We start from the raw sequence: 17,380 nt of genomic DNA on the forward strand, positions 1-17,380 counted from the left end.
ATCAGGTGAAAGTGTTGCTGATAAAGTCCCCTAAATCAGAGTTTCTGTGCATTTCTGCCTAAATAGGGATCTGCTGCCCAGAAACTATGGGGCAGATTTATCAATACCTGGTGGCAGAAGCCTAGTCATAAATTAAGTGCAGCGTCCTGCATAGATTTGTCTCTTTTTCACGCCAGAAAACTGGCATAGAAGATAAAATATGTGTCAGGTCCCATGTTGCCCTCGCCACACCCCCTTTTCGGGAAAGTGGTGAGGCCGGCAGAGTAATGACGTTTGTGACTCTGTATGATGAATGTGGCCAGATTTTTTGTGGGGATAAGCATTCACAGCAGGAATTGCTCATCCTCATACAAAGGAGATGATTGCTGCATGTAAACACCGCTCTCACCCCCTCTGACAAGCAAGCAGGCTCATTCTTGATAATTGCTTTCTATGTCTGCCCTTTTAAAGAGGTCTTTACACCTTTTGGGTACAATTGGAATTTGACACGTTAATAAAAAATAATAACCGATTCATTGATAGTTCCTATTTAGGTCTATGAAACTTTGGAGTGTGCATGCTGGCAAAAAGGGTTTATTGGTTTTAGTAAAAAAAAATTAATCTTTATATAATGAAATGTTTTACAACTATTTCGAGATCTCTGCTTGTAGTCGTATAGTTGGGAACTCAGGGGCGTACAGTGCTGCACAGATGTACCTATAATCACATGAGTAGAACACATTTTTATCCACTGGAAGTGAGCAACAATGGTTCTGAAAGCAAACATCTTGAAAGCTGTGAGAACTTGATACATAAACCATATCAGAAAATTGTATAACAATTTTATTTGCAGAAACAAACCGGGCAACAATGGTCATACATACCAGCCCTGCCTGGTTTAGAAACCACATCAGGTAATCTTCTTGTATGTCCACCAAGCTGGATATCTCAGGAATGTAGAACTGATCATGCTCCACGTGCTGGGCCTTCACGTTCACCTACAGTTATATATAAAAAATAAAATATAGCACAATCATACTGAAGACAAGTAGCCAGTAGTTATCTATCTCAAGTTCTTTGTCATAGGAAATCTTGTGATTGTGATCTGTTCACACTTCTGCCAACATTTCTGTTATTTTTCATTCCATCACAGCAAAAAACCTAAATAACAGAGAGCTGGATTCATCATATGACAGACACCGACAATGCCCTTTGGACCCTACTGACAAATAACGGAGTCCGTAGGGTGCCGCCATTGTGTGCTAATCTTCCCGACAAATAGAACAAAACATGACCCAAATGTAAACAGAGCCTAATGGTCCAATTACAGGGAGTGATTATGACTTGAATACTAGTCTAATCGCCCGAATAAAAAATTAATAAAAATTCATTACATGTGTTGTGGAAATTTTATTATGCGGACATTTTATCTTAGGATGTGTGTGTGTTTTTATAGATTGTCATCTGTCTCCCTGTGTCGGATTTAGCCAAAGAACGCTCTAGCAGAGGGTACTTAGGTTGAATCGGGACCAGTGGTAAAACCATCAGTATGAAAACCTTCTCATGGGCTTGGAGACGTGTTCTCAGTGTGTAGGGGGGCGTTTGCCGGTTTGTGAGCACTAAGTGCAATGCACTGGGCTTCTTCCCTTCAAATGTCTATACACATTAGAAAAGTGAAGTCTGCATAACGAGAGATACATATTATACCTGTGTTGCGGCTTCGCTATCCCTTTCTGGATACACTTCTGCTTTTAAGACATGCATATCTGCCTTGTCGGTATACCCGTACTGTATATTGACAATAGCCGTAGCAATGTCTCGCAGATAACCTCAAACCTATAAGAACCAGTAGAATGATCTTCACTAGATACTGGTTGCTTTGAGCAGTATTGAATGAGGTCCATGCTGACCGTGATGGGGGGTGTGCGGCCACCTGGCTGGTCAGACAATGGACATGACTCATCCTTCCTTATACAGGGACGGGGTGTGTGCATTGTCTGTCTAGCCACATTGATTGCCTTTCCCTGTCCTTTGACATGTCATCACTTCCTGTATCCTTGTCTTGGGCCAGCCCCTTGTACACCTTTTGTTAGTAAATAAAAGAAACAAGACTGGGCAGGGAGGGGGAGGAGTGCTCAGCAAGAATTCAAGCAAGATGGTAACACCTGTGTCCGCCTCTGACTGTGGTTGAGGGAAAGGAGATTTACCCATTTCTTTACACAAAGTTTGATGAGAGCAGATTACAACTATTAATATTTCTACAACACATGTAATAGAGCTCCCCGATCAAAAGACGAGCAATAAATCAGTCCTTTTCCATGGATGGGATAAATCTGCCTGACTGAAGGATTATTAGACAATGCCAAATCCCCTCTTCTAATCAGAAACATGCCAGGCGTTAACAGTGTAATGCCTGGCATGGACCGAACAAGTATTGTGTCAGTTTCTACTGGCTTTATATACCCGACAATTGATATGAATACCATGTAACTGAATGCCCTTTGAACCCCACCGATCAGCTATTAAAAGAGGCTCCATGAGCACCGCTGCCTCATCCTAGGCCATCACTGTATATTGGTCACATGGCTTAGTTGCAGTTCAGCCCCATTCAAGTCAATGGGGCTGAGCGGCAATACCGAGCACATCAGCTATATGATGTACAGCGCTGTGCTTGGCAAGCTCCTGGGAGGCAGATGCGCTCACCAGCAACTTCCCGAAACAGCAGATCAGTGGGGGTACCTAGACTTAGTCCCCGGTCAATGTAATAATGATGACCTATCCTATGGATAGGTCATCAATATTATTTCCCAGATAACCCCTTGGAATGAAAAACTATCTGCCCGTCTAATAGGCCAGACTCTTAGGCCTTTTTCACACGGGCGTCGCGTATGAGGGCCGGACAAGATGCGGGTGCGTTGCGGGAAAATGCACGATTGCAAAACGTTTTAATTCGTTTTGCAAGCGCATGAGAAAAATCGGCATGTTTGGTACCCAGACCCGAACGTCTTCACAGAAGTTCGGGTTTGGGTTAGGTGTTCTGTATATTTTATTATTTATAATAGCATTCTTAATACAGAATGCCAAGTAAATTAGGGATGAGGGGTTAAAAAAAAAAATATAAAAATGTAACTCGCCTCATCCACTTGTTCGCGCAGCCCGACTTGTCTTCTTTCTTCTTCTTTAAGGACCTGGGAGAAAAGGACCTTTGGTGATGTCAATGCGCTCACATGGTCTATCACCCATGTGATGAGCGCAGTGAGTTCACCAAAGGTCCTTTTCTCCCAGGTCCTCAAAGAAGAAGAAAGAAGACAAGTCGGGCTGCGCGAACAAGTGGATGAGGCGAGTTAAATTTTATTTATTTATTTTTAACCCCTCCATCCCTAATTTACTTGGCATTCTGCATTAAGAATGCTATTATTTTCCCTTATAACCATGTTATAAGGGAAAATAATAAAGATCGGGCCCCCATCCCGATCGTCACCTAGCAACTATTCGTGAAAATCGTACCGCATCCGCACTTGCTTGCGATTTTCACGCAGCCCCATTCACTTCTATGGGGGCCTGCGTTGCGTGAAAAACGCACAATCTAGAGCTTGCTGCAATTTTCAAGCAACGCACAAGTGGTGCATGAAAAATCACTGCATATGTGCACAGCCCCATAGAAATGAATGGGTCCGTATTCAGTGCGGGTGCGATGCGTTCACCTGACGCATTGCCCCCGCGTGGAAAACTTGCCCCTGTGAAAGGGGCCTTACAATACTCTCAGGTATGACCAGTCCACAGGCATGATTTCCATAAGGTCATATACACACCTACTAGGCAAGGTCTCCTAGATAAAGTGCTGCACTCCATCAGGTTTTATAATCACCTTGTGCAGTTTTTCTAGGAGTCTGAGAGCAGCAGTGATGTAGCTGGCAAACAGTACAGGGATCAGCAAAGTCTTGCGCCCGTTCAGCAAATAGACGACTGCTCCTTTATACAGGTCAACCAATCTGAAGAAGTAGTTTGGGCAGACCCGAGACCACCAATTGTCTAAAGAAGAAAAGAAATACACCATTGATACAGGACTAGTGTAAATACCCCCCATTTATTTTATAATGGATATGTAGGACAATACATAATACACTAAGTGAGAAAATCTAGACAACATGTACAGCAAGATACAGTAACGTGAGACAAAGTACATTTACCTAGCACTTTGCTCGGATTTGTGTCTAGCCGTAAAATAGCCATAGCTAATGGGAGAGTCAGAGTTATGTAGTATTTGGAGTCCTGCAGCAGAGGGAATTCGGGGAGAATGAGGTAAATTCGCATTGCTTCTACGTCTGGCGGAGAGCTGGGCAACTGTGGTATCAGAAAACTTTCAAAGCCCTTAAGGATCTGGCAAGAAATCAAAATACATTAGAAAGAAAGAATTCATGCAGAATAAAGAAGATGTAAGGCGCTGTTCATATGTGCATTTAGAGCCGCCAGTGGGGATTCAGTTGCCTATTTCAGTGTTTGCAATGGCAATAGTGCAGTCCGCAGCAATATTATTAACCAGGTCAAGACCTGGTCTTTTTCCCCCCACTCATGACCAGACACTTTTTTTTTATTAGTATATATGTGGCTTTGAATAATTTTCTGTGATACGTGACTATTTTTTTTTTATACCAGAGAAAATTGAAAAACAAAAAGGGAAATAAGGAGTCTATTTTTATATTTTTAATACCACAAATGTTTTTTAATTTTACACATTGTGCTCCCAGTAAGGTCACACAAGCTTAGGGGGAAACATAACATTAGTATTTTTTTTTTATATTGCTAACATGTTCACCCCAGTGACAAGGGGAATACAGCCTCTGGGGACTGACTGTAGAGCTGATCTGGGTCTACTAAGTCCCAGTAGATCTTGCAGTCATTGACAGCTGGTGATCATGTGATTGTGTGATTGTTGGGACTGGTGCAGGAAGCATCATGGCCACTTCCTGAATTTTATACATGTCATTCATACACAGCAATGTATACAACTGGAAAGGCAGGGGTAGTATTAAACCATCACTTTTTGCGTATACAGCGGGTCCACAATATACAGACACCGGCCGTTTGTGCACCACATCACTGATGCAGACCCATTCACTTGAACTGGTCTGCACTCCGGAAGGTGCGGTGCCAAACGGAGGCACAGGACCCCACAGAGTGCTTCCGTGGGTTTTCTGTCCGAGCCTCCGCACCACAAAAACAAATAGAACTTGTTCTATGTTTTTTGCAATCCAGACAGATTATGGATCCATTGGTGCCTGTGCATTGGGGACCGCAATTCATGTGCATAACCGTTCATGTTCATGAGCCCTTATGGAGAGCAATGCGGTCACCAACAACCAGCCCCCCTCTCCAGGAGCTATATGATCTCCGTTCAGGAACGTGCTTGCAGAGTTACATGTGGAGCCACCAAGTGTTTTAAGTACCATAATATGTGGTTTGTAAGAAGTTAAAGAGGTTGTCTGGGCTTTTAATATTGATGACCTATCCTCATCAATATCATATCGACGGGGGTCAGACACCCGGCACCCCTGCCGATCAGCTGTTTGAGGAGACAGCTTGCGCAGTGCGCACATGCCATCTCTCTTTCTGCTGTATGTCTATGGGACAGCAGCAGCGGGCAGGAAGGGTGAAGGCAGGTGGCGCACTGCACGCACAGTCTCCTCAAACAGCTGATCGGCAGGGATGGTGGATGTCAGACCCCTACCGATCTGATATTGATGACCTATCCTGAAGATAGAGTCCACCAAAAAAAGCGATGGCAGCATCTCCAATCCAACAGGCTTTATTCACACGTGGTGCATAGAACAGTACAAAAGGTCCACAAACAGCAATGTTTCCGCTACATAGCCTTTTTCAAGCTATTTTTGAGGTGTCAGGCAGCAGTATATAAAGCACACTTAGACCCACCTCTCATATCAATCTACCAATAATGTGATATATTGCAACATATTATCACCTGTGTTAATTAAAACCACCAATGGGCATTATACATATCATAGACGTCATCACTTTTCACCAATCAGTGATATACCCATTACCTCTGTAAGGATGGCTGCAGATGGGCACCCCACCATGCGAGCTCCCATGTCATCCTGGTGTTCCCCTGATCGTAATGCGAACGCTCCGAAAGAGCTACAAGCGTTCCACCTCTGAAATAGGGCATGTGATCGCATCGCTCCGGACCATGTGACCCGCAGTGCCATACTAACTACGTCATGTGCTCAGCAGACCCACATGACCTGCAGGGCCATAACAGCTAAGTTGGAGTATTGAGGAGAGGTGGCGGTAGAGAAGCTATACTTAGCAAGAAAGAATTAAAGTGGATCTTTACCTTGAAAGCTTTACAACCATATGGATTAAATATAAAATTCAATGTGAGTGGTATTTAATTATATGTATTAGTCATATATGTGTAATAGGGGTCTGATCTTTGAAGTTGTTTTTAATGTTTTGATTGTAATATGCATTTATTTTTTATCTGTGTTTTATAGATGAAGGCTGGAGTGCACCTGGTTCCCCCATCAAGCGAGATATAAATCGGCGAACATAAAGAAATTTCTGTCAGTGATGTTGTGACACATCCCTTAGAAACTATATAGTCTCCTAGCAAGCGGGAAGATCCACTAAACTCTAATTGTTAGACTCCGATGGATTCAGAGATATATAATATATGAGTAGGTGGGTCGTTATGGTAACAATTAGATAAATATGTACTCTGCGCACTTGGGATCCGGTGTGGGTGCCTGTGAGTGGTTTAGACAGTATAAGTTTAATCCACGGCACTGCGAAAGTTTTTTGCAAAATACATTTTCACATTTTAATTCTTAGTATACAGAATATCGTTAATGTACATCCAGTGCAATTCATTTACATATAGTAAGTATTATGCCATATCAGATAGATAATTCCCGAACGTTTCGGTCTGTGCGACCTTCTTCAGCTGGGTCTGTAGGGAGGGTGAAGAGGCAGGCGCTGGATGTTAATATGTTAAGGTAACAATGACTCCTCCGATGTGAGAAGTTGAAGTGATCGGGGCTATAGGTCATGTGGGTCGGACTGTTATGGCCCTGCAGGTCATGTGGGTCTGCTGAGCACACTGTGGGTCACATGGGCTGGAGCGATGCGATCACATGACCTATTTCGGAGGCGGAATACTTGTAGCTCTTTCGGAGCGTGCGCATTACGATCAGGGGAACGCCAGGATGATATGGGAGCTCGCATGGTGGGGTGCCCAGCTGCAGCCATCCTTACAGAGGTAATGGGTATATCACCGATTGGTGAAAGGTGATGACGTCTATGATATGTATTGTGGCGAAACCAACCTCGCCACTGGGTTTGGAGGGGGCTGTTTGCTAGCCTCTTCCCTCAGGATTATGGCCCATACTAACTTTGAAGGAGAAGGTAGACCGGCCGCACAGCTTAAATCTGTGGAACTGTTTTGGGCAGGAAAGCCATGCTTGAGCAGGAACCCCTGCTCGGATCTGGGTGATTTTTGGATATGTTGTTCACCCAGATCAGAGCTATCCATGGATGTATACATTATGGGGATATGTGGGGTTTTGAGGTGTTTTCTGTGTTTTGGGAAAAGTGTGTGGTTTCTGTCTGTGAGTGATTAAGTTAGCCCATTATGCTTGGTAATTGTATTTTGTTGATTGAGTCTCAGACAATGTCAGTGTGTTAGTTAATTGCGTCAAAGACAATGCTCATTGTATTTTGTTGATTGCGTTACAGAGAGGGAAGGGGGTTTTGTGTACAATTGCTGGGAAGGTGTCAATACTGTAAATGCATGTGATTGGCTGTTTTTACAAAACCCTGTGGGTGGTAACCTTGTTGGAAGATGTGTATAAATCAATGCTGTGTGTTTAAATAAAAAGAGTTCCTGTTTTTACATTCAACATAGAGCCTCGTCTCATGTGTGTGGCGATTGCTATACGTGTATACTCTCCTGGCTATTACTCCTAGCTCTTGTAAGAGCTGTTCCTGGTTCCTGTGGTGGTATCGGTGTGAAGCAGAGTGCTTGGAGTCCCCGGGAGCATCCATCAACAGAGGTACGCAGTTGGGGTGTCAGGAGATCCGTTACATTGGATAGAGGTACCCGGTCGGGGTACAGGAGATCCTTTACATTGGTGGCAGCAGAGGGATCGTTCCCACAGCCAGAAGGACAGCTACATGAGACACCATTCCATGGATTTTACAATTTGAGGGCAACGCATGTCCTAGTTCAGCGACCCTGACAGCACCAGAATGGAAACAGCAGTGGAGTACGAGGAGGTTGTCATGGATGACTGAGATGCAGCCCGCAAAGGCATCTGGTACCAGGCACTGGGCATTGTGGAGTATCTGCGGGATGAGAGACTCCCCACGGAAGACCAGCGGTTGCAGAAGCGAGTAGCCCTGCGGATGCCCTTCCTGGGAGAGCAGCCCCGGGAGGAATGGGTAAAGGAATTGGAACTCCTAGCATGGCAGGAGCTGTGGCTGGAAGATGCCTACCAGGCGCTCTGGTGGTATGGGGCACAGTACCTACCCAGGACAGCTGAGCATGACAAGCCAGATGGAGAGGAGTTTGATGGTCTTGGCTTGTTATGGGAGACTTTTTCAGAGCTGGAGTTTGGGAGCCCTACACAAGCCCGGTTCCGTGATCTCTTGGAATGGAGGGAGAGCAGGTATGACTGGGACGACACTCATGAGATTGAGCAGGACCTGGTCCACCTGGTGACCTGGGAGATGGAGCTGGAACAGGGCTTCCAGCAGCTGTTCCACTCCAGTGAGAAGGCTCAGCAGGAGAGCAGAGTGTCAGACCCAGGTCCAGAGCTCTTCAGCTGGGAGGATATTGTGGATGTTTACTGGGAAGAACCCCAGGTGGCCGGTGGAGATGGGACCGAGGTCTCTCCACTGCTCCTGCAGGGAATTGGGAGCCCAGTCTCCATTCCCCAGTGGCAGGCTGAGTTACAGGGGGCAGAGACAGTCAGTCCTGACCTCCAGCGGCAGAGTGTCCTACAGGGAACTGAATAGCCCAGTATCCTTTCCCCAGCAACAGGACACTGTATTGGGACCGGAAACAGTCGGTCTCCCTCCCCAGAGGCTGGAAGTATGTATGGGAGAGGAGCTTGTTACCCCCTCTCCCTATTGGCAGTGTGAATTGCAGGGAATTGGGAGCCCAGTCTCCATTTCCCAGCGGCTGGGTGATTTACAGGGAATTGGGAGCCCAGTCCCCATTCCCCAGCGGCCGTGTGATGTATTGGGAATTGAGAGCCCAGTCTCCATTCACCAGCGGCAGGCTGAGTTACAGCGAACAGAGACAGTCGGTCCTGTCCCCCAGCAGCAGATTGAGTTGTTGGGAATTGGGAGCCCAGTCTCCATTCCCCAGCGGCAGCTTAACTTACCAGGGGGAGACAGTAAGCCCCACAACTGTGCAGATGGGACCGTGGTCTCTGCACTCACAGCACAGGGGGTAGGGACAGTAGGTCCTGTCCCTCAGCAACAGGGCTGTTTAGCCAAAGGGGAGACAGTCGGTCTCCCCCTCCAACAACCAGGCTCCAACCAGGCTTCTTCCGTGGTAGCGCTGGCACCAGGGAAGAGTACCGCTGATCCCTGCCCACAAAGCAACCTCCGCTCCAAGTCAGGGAGCAACACAGAGACCGGGAGTACCAGTTACCAACGTAACCTTGGTGGACTCACTGGACAGAGACAGGCTACCAAATTCAACAGGTCCAGTATTTGGTTGTGGGTGGACTGCCAGACTAACTCAGGTACCGACCGTCGTGAGGTCAGGTATCTGGTTAGTCTTCCCTGGAAGGGGCAGATGTGTGGCGTAACCAACCTCGCCACTGGGTTTTGGAGGGGCCTGTTTGCTAGCCTCTTCCCTCAGGATTATGGCCCATACTAACTTTGAAGGAGAAGGTAGACCGGCCGCACAGCTTAAATCTGTGGAACTGTTTTGGGCAGGAAAGCCATACTTGAGGCCGGCCAAATGTGACTTCCAATTCGGGAAACCCTGCTCGGATCTGGGTGATTTTTGGATATGTTGTTCACCCAGATCAGAGCTATCCATGGATGTATACATTATGGGGATATGTGGGGTTTTGAGGTGTTTTCTGTGTTTTGGGAAAAATGTGTGGTTTCTGTCTGAGTGATTAAGTTAGCCCATTAAGTTTGGCAATAGTATTTTGTTGATTGAGTCTCAGACAATGCCAGTGTGTTAGTTAATTGCGTCAAAGACCATGCTCATTGTATTTTGTTGATTGCATTACAGAGAGAGGGAAGGGGGTTTTGTGTACAATTGCTGGGAAGGTGTCAATACTGTAAATGCACGTGATTTTACAAAACCCTGTGGGTGGTAACCTTGTTGGAAGATGTGTATAAATCAATGCTGTGTGTTCAAATAAAGAGTTCCTGTTTTTACATTCAACATAGAGCCTCGTCTCATGTGTGTGGGGATTGCTATACGTGTATACTCTCCTGGCTATTACTCCTAGCTCTTGTAAGAGCTGTTCCTGTTTCCTGTGGTGGTATCGGTGTCGAGTGGAGTGCTTGGAGTCCTCGGGAGGCACTGGGAGCATCCATTAACGGATGTACCCGGTCGGGGTGCCAGGAGATCCTTTACATTGGGGTGCCATGGAAGTCACATTTGGCCGGCCGCAAGCATGGCTTTCCTGCCCAAAACAGTTTCACAAAATTTAAGCTGTGCGGCCGGTCTGTCTTCTCCTTCAAAGTTAGTATGGGCCATAATCCTGGGGGCAAGAGGCTGGCAAACAGGTCCCTCCAAAACCCAGTGGCGAGGTTGGTTTTGCCACATGTATAATGCCCATTGGTGGTTTTAATTAACACAGGTGATAATATGTTGCAATATATCATGTTATTGGTAGATTGATATGGGAGGTGGGTCTAAGTGTGCTTTATATACTCCTGCCTGACACTTCAAAAATAGCTTGAAAAAGGCTATGTAGCGGAAACGTTGCTGTTTGTGGATCTTTTGTACTGTTCTATGCACCACGTGTGAATAAAGCCTGTTGGATTGGAGATGCTGCCATCGCTTTTTTTGTGGACTTTATAGTATTGACTCCTATGGATCCGGAGTCTTTGATTGGCTGTTGCAACTCTGAAAATCTAGATTGAGGTACTGATGTGCTGCTCCTAACTATTTATTGCTATCCTGAAGATAGGTCAACAGAACAAGCCTGGACAACCCCTTTAAGCTGGTCATGCACCTGGCTGTAACTATAAGCAGAACATTAGTTTGACCAACAGCATTCCTCCCAACTCCCCCATAGACATGCATGCTTGGTTCAACCAAGCCTGCATACGTTCAGGGAGAGGGAAATAATTTGCACTGGTAGAGGCACATCTCCTGTAATAGGAAAAAGTTGGGCATGTTGAAATTCAACTGCCTAATCCTTCTTTTTCCATACATTTTAGCTGCCACAGTATCAGCTGGTCTCACAGAAATGAGTGGGTACGGTCTGCTAAATTTACTGTCAAAAATACTGGAACTTGGAAGAAAGTCAATAGAGTATTTTGTGTTTCACTGGTATCAAGTTATAAATAGATCTGGTACACAAACTGGAGCGATGATGCTAATGTGAATCGAGCCTAAGGCACCTTTCACAAGTCACTGATTGTGAGCCAAAACCAGGTGCAGGTCAAAAACACAGAAGAGGTGGAAATCTTCTCATTATACGGTGTAGGTTCCACTCCTGGTTTTGGCCAACAACCACTGATGCGAAACAGTAACTGTGCATAAGGTCTAGTTCACATGTCAGCGATTTCCATCCGTGATTATAAGCCAAAGCCAGAAGTGATGGCTACACAGAAATAAGGTATAATGGAAAGACTTTATATTTTTACTTAAAACTGGGATGCTAAAAACAAAAAAACGTCTTTATTAATTAGGTATAAATTTAAAATAAGGAGGGAATATACTGATTGGTTCTCAAATATTAATCAATGGTGCAGAACTGGAATACAAATAAGGAGCCAAAGTAGAACAAATCCCTTAGGCCTCATGCACACGGCCGTTGTTTTGGTCCGCATCCGATCCACAGTTTTGGCGGCTCGGATGTGGACCCATTCACTTCAATGCTCCGTTCCGTGGCCCCGCAAAAAAAAAAAAATAACATGTCCTATTCTTGTCTGCGCTTTGCGGACAAGAATAGGCATTTATATTAAAGGCTATCCGTGCCGTTCTGCAAATTGCAGAACGTGCACGGACGCCATCCGTGTTTTGCCTATCCGCAATTTGCGGACCGCAAAACACACCACGGTTGTGTGCAGGAGGCCTTAATCGGATTCTATAACCCCCCCCCCCTTTGAGGGCTATTCTGAGCTGCACCATTTATCATTCGCCACAGTGTTGCCCTTGCTTAGTAAGTAGCCAAGGGGCAAATACTGCAGGCACACTTGACTGAGTACAATGTTTCACAAAAATGCCAAGACACTTGATTGTGTATCAAAATGAACGGCTAAATCCACCACTCGCACTGCAGGTACACGCAGCTGGCAGCAGCCCAAACATCTTTTGTGCTCAGTCAGGAATACTATAAAATGTACTGCCGCTTACTGCTCCTATAAGCCATAACTAAACTATGCTAATTGTTTCCTCGGCTTAACGCGTTTCCTATAATCATCCTCAGGAGACCTGCACTTAGAAGTATAGTGTCTCATACAAATTTTTTGTGCAAACTGCGCTGATTCCATGGACGTCATAAAGAGTTGATGGCCTTCAGGTGGAAATGGATGTCAAGTTTGGATGTGGAGGCGCTATACGACTCAATTCCACATGACAAAGGATGTGCTATTGTAGCCTCCTTTTTACAACAAAGGGGGATTCCACCTGTGGCCCACAATGAATTTGTGTTGCAGTTAATTAAAGTTTATTCTGCATCATAACAACTTCATGTTTAACAAGAAGATCTACCACCAAGTGGAGGGCGTGGCGATGGTGAGCCTGTGTGCCCCCACGTACGCAAATCTTTACTTGGGGGGGTTGGGAACGTGATATGGTATTTGGGGAGGATCCGATTGAATTTGTGTCATCAATTATGCTATGGGTTAGGTACACTGATGATGTACTGATTCTATGGAAAGGGGACAAAAATAAGTTTGATCGATTTGTCCGGCACCTTAACAACAATAATTGGGGTCTCTACTTTACGTCAGAGATCCATGACTACACCATCACGTTCCTAGACCTCATTGTGTATAAAGATTCTAGTGGGCACATTGGTACTCGGCTCTTTTCGCAAAAAGACAGCAACTAACAGTCTGTTGGATTGGCACAGCTGTCACCCTTTGGCCCTTAAACGTGGTATACCTAAAGGGCAATAACTGCGGCTTCGCCGTAATTGTACCAATATGTGTGATTTTCAAGGACAAAAGGACCTTAGACAGCAGTTTTTACACCGTGGTTATCCCTCTTCAGTATTATGACAGGCATATCAACATACCCTGAGCTGTGATAGCCAAACTAACCAAACACTAAATCGTGAACACACTAAGGAAGGAATATTAAGGCTACATTCACAAAAACGGCAGTCATTTTTTTTTTTCTTCTAAAAACAAACATTACATTACAGGACCAAAATTGGGGACATCATTACCACTGGAGGACATTATTACCGATAGGGGATACTCGGGGGTACATTATGTATACTGAAGGGGTTGGGATTTTATAAAATAAAATAAAAATAAAAATGGCCATGAAAAACAGTGGGGCAGATATTTCAAGACTGGCGGATCCATCCACCAGTCTTGATCTCCCAGCATTGGCGTGAGATGTGCCCGATTTGAAGCTACAGGCTGGCACAGACTTTAGCTATAACTTCCACCACTTTCTGGTAAAAGTTATAGTAAAAGTGGTGCAGTGCAAAGCCACGCCCCTTTCGCTAAGCCACATCCCCTTTTCTCAGCAGTACTGAAAAGTGCAGAGAAGCTAAAAAAAAATTGCAAATTATGGTGCACAGATGTCATGCACCATAATGTGAGACTTTCTTATGCCACAATTGTGGTGTATAGGCCTTGATAACTGTCCCTCAGGGTGTCCGTTTTTAACGGCTGTTTTTTCTCACCGTCGTGTGAATGTAGCCTAAGAATATAGCTAGTAATATTCACCAATAAACTATAGTCTCCAGAGATTTGCACAAAATTGCTTTGTAAAATACAAATTCTAGCATCTGATGACATTGATGCACATGAAAATAGAACTGTAGGAGTCCATTAGCTGGGGCACTACCCAACTGCAGAAAAAAAAATGCCCATGATAATGCAGGCCCCTTTATCCTGACAACTCGGACCTCAATCCAGGGATGCTTCCACATGCCATGCATCTTTTACAAGTGTTTTTGGGGTGGCATATTTTAGCCACATAATGCTTCACTTTATATTTATTTTCCTATAGAGCAGTCCTATAAATCTGAAAATTGTCTTAAAACACCACTAAAATTGCAGTAATTTCTATTGGCCAAAGTGGTTAACCCCCCCCCCCCCCCAAAAAGGTGCCAGTTTTAGAAAACAAGCCTACGTGTGCAACCACCCCAAGTGTTGGAAGATAAATTACAACCATTCGAAAGTATGCAAAAACACCCCTGCTGTACAAGTGGCGGAAATGGTTAACTGATGGTCAACTAGATTTTACCTGCTCTAGTAACCTGGAATGGTGGGTATTCATCAGCTTCTCAAACAGTACTTTAATAGATGGCATGTCAAGTCCTGGGATCTTGGGGCTGGTCTTAAAATGCTCATCATTTCTGTAAGTATTGAACAGCACATGTTGCTTCACAAAGCAGGAACGGAGACAGTCCTTAGATAAATGTATACAATTTACTAATATCTACATAGATCTTATGGATTAATACAGCGCTCGTTGAACAAACTGTGTTATACATGGAACAGATCTAGAGCTTCAAGATCAATTATACATAGATAAGTAATAAGACATCCGGGATAACTGATTGAGGGGTATTCACTATTGTGGTGTTAAAAAGTTGCCTGTGTCTCTTAATAAATTTGACGTATTCTGTTGCAGACGGACTTTATACTAAGATGGGCGTCTGTAATGCCAGTATTAGTATATCTCCTCTATTGACTGCAGCAGTCTTGTGGCCAAAAACAGGTGCCCTCTACTTCTGTGGCACTGGAGGACATTTTGAAAGGAGAGCCCCTGGAGTATAAATTATCCCAGACAGCCCCTTTAAACTGTTCCACAGCATTATACAGTACCATGCCTTTAATCCAGCATCTGACAGGCCTGATGTTACGGAATTGTACAGGACAAAACAAACTAATCTGGACTATCACAAGACCAGAGGCAAGAGACTGAGCAGAGACATCTAGGTATGAGATTTCTCCCAAAATGACATGGACAGGTAACATTTTGATAACCCTGAACATCTGATATTCCTTTACCAGCTCTGCCCCATTGATGTCGGATTAAAGGAGTTTTTCATTCCCGTCACCATCTGCAGGATTGGCAGGGATCTGACTGCTCGGACACCTGCTGATTACAGGAACGAAGGCCCATGTAAACCTGTATGCATGGAGCAGCAGACAGGCATGTGTGTCCACCACTCGATTCATCTATATAGGTCTGCCGAGATAGCCAAGTGCTTGTACTCCGCCAAGTTCTTACAATGGATAACCCCTTTAATCTTCTGGAGGATTATGAAACAGCATTGTATAAGGAGACAGATTCCTTTCATATCTGGAAAGATTACAAGGAAGTGATAGGTAAATCAGTGCTTACTTTTTCTCCAGAAAACTCCCATTCCAGCAAGCTGAAGAGGACAAGGTCTGAACGATGCTGCTGTGACATGTATGGGGAAGCATAGGTTAGTCAGCAGTCTGTAGTCATAGTATCTTTCTATACAATAATACAGCATGAGCCTAAACTGCTGGAAATTAGAACTGTCTCCCCAGTGCTAGTGTACACTAAAGAGTTAAAATGACACTTACTCTATACAGTCCTTTGTAAAGTTAAAGGGAGGGCTGAGGTTTCAGAGTGTGAGAAGAACAAAATACATTGGGGATCATAGTGTAATGTGAGAAGCCACACGACTGGCGTAGCGTAGGTGTGGTCCTGGCTGGAGTGACTTACAGAGAGTTAGGGTGGGTTCATATCACGTTTTATGAGTCTGTTCGACATACACATTAGAAAAATAAAATAAAAAAATGATAGAGAAACACAGCACACCACGTTCTAGTATCCTGCACAGTCCAGTAAACAAAAGTGCTTATATTTTTTTTCTTTCTATTTTTAAATGAAACTCTACGGTGAACGGATACCACTGTATGGCATCGGTCTGAGACATCCGTCTTTTGTATATGTTAAACAGATGGGAAAATACATGAGGTGAACCCCAGCCTTAAAGGGGTATTCCAGGGTATTTTCCTTGGGCTGCACATGGTAAAACAAAAAAAAATAAAAAAAAACGTAAAGCCATAGTCCCTGCTGCTTTCCACACAGCAGGAGATATCTATGAAGGTTGCTCAGCTTATTTTTTTCACCATTTGCAGCCCGGGGAAAATATTTTTCTACCTTAAAAGGAATGTAAAACCAAATTATTATTTTATATTTTTTTTAAATGCCAGTTAAAGGAAACCTGTCCCCATGATTTTGGCCATAGAGCTGGGGACATGGGCTGCTAGATGGCCGCTAGCACATCTGCAATACCCAGGTCCCATAGCTCTCTGCGCTTTTATTGTGTTAAAAAACAGTTTTGAGTGATATGCAAATTACCTGAAATGAGTCCTGAAGCCGGAGAGGAGTCAAGCGGAAAGGAGCCCAGCACCGCCCCGCGTCCTCCGAATCTCCTCCTTGCTGGCTGACGTCACAGAGCTGGAGCGCCGAAATCTCGCGATGCGCGAGCTAGCGCATGCGCAGTGTCTGCATCATGTTCATTCCCTGTGCTGGCATCAGCACAGGGAACGAACTACGCATGCGCTAGCTCGCGAGATTTCGGCGCTCCAGCTCTGTGACGTCAGCCAGCAAGAAGGAGATTCGGAGGACGCGGGGCGGTGCTGGGCTTCTTTCCGCTTGACTCATCTCCGGCTACAGGACTCATATCAGGTAATTTGCATATCACTCAAAACGGTTATTTTAACACAATAAAAGCGCAGAGATCTATGGGACCTGGGTACTGCAGATGTGCTAGTGGCCATCTAGCAGCCCATGTCCCCAGCTCTATGCGCAAAATCATGGTGACAGGTAAAAAAACAGATAAGGACACAAATCTGTTTATTTAACCCATTTTCTGAAGGCACATTCCCGTTAAGTGAGACCATCTACCGTGCCAAAATTCCAGATCGAAACGAAGTTAAAGAGAACCTGTCAGCTGCCGTATACTGTCCTCATCGAGGGCAGCATATCGTAGAGACAGACTGCAAG

General features: G+C 44.7%; 1 protein-coding gene across 4 annotated transcripts in view; it reads right to left on the reverse strand.

Annotated features, from left to right (window-relative positions):
* The window catches only part of LOC122944508 (probable E3 ubiquitin-protein ligase HERC3), a 98,860-nt gene that overhangs the window by 22,917 nt on the left and 58,563 nt on the right, over positions 1-17,380 (reverse strand). For 2 of the 4 annotated variants that reach the window (XM_044302882.1, XM_044302864.1), the window contains exons 11-15: positions 15,740-15,799; positions 14,633-14,744; positions 4,170-4,359; positions 3,848-4,011; positions 864-977 (exon numbers count right to left, since the gene is read on the reverse strand). In XM_044302882.1, coding sequence (XP_044158817.1) covers positions 864-977; positions 3,848-4,011; positions 4,170-4,359; positions 14,633-14,744; positions 15,740-15,799 — 640 coding nt within the window. Of the gene's footprint in view, positions 1-863; positions 978-3,847; positions 4,012-4,169; positions 4,360-14,632; positions 14,771-15,739; positions 15,800-17,380 lie in introns of those variants that run through there. The other 2 variants (XM_044302872.1, XM_044302892.1) reach the window with 2 other exon arrangements.

The sequence above is a fragment of the Bufo gargarizans genome, chromosome 1 (assembly GCF_014858855.1).
Source record: "Bufo gargarizans isolate SCDJY-AF-19 chromosome 1, ASM1485885v1, whole genome shotgun sequence".
Taxonomy (NCBI): Eukaryota; Metazoa; Chordata; class Amphibia; order Anura; family Bufonidae; genus Bufo; species Bufo gargarizans.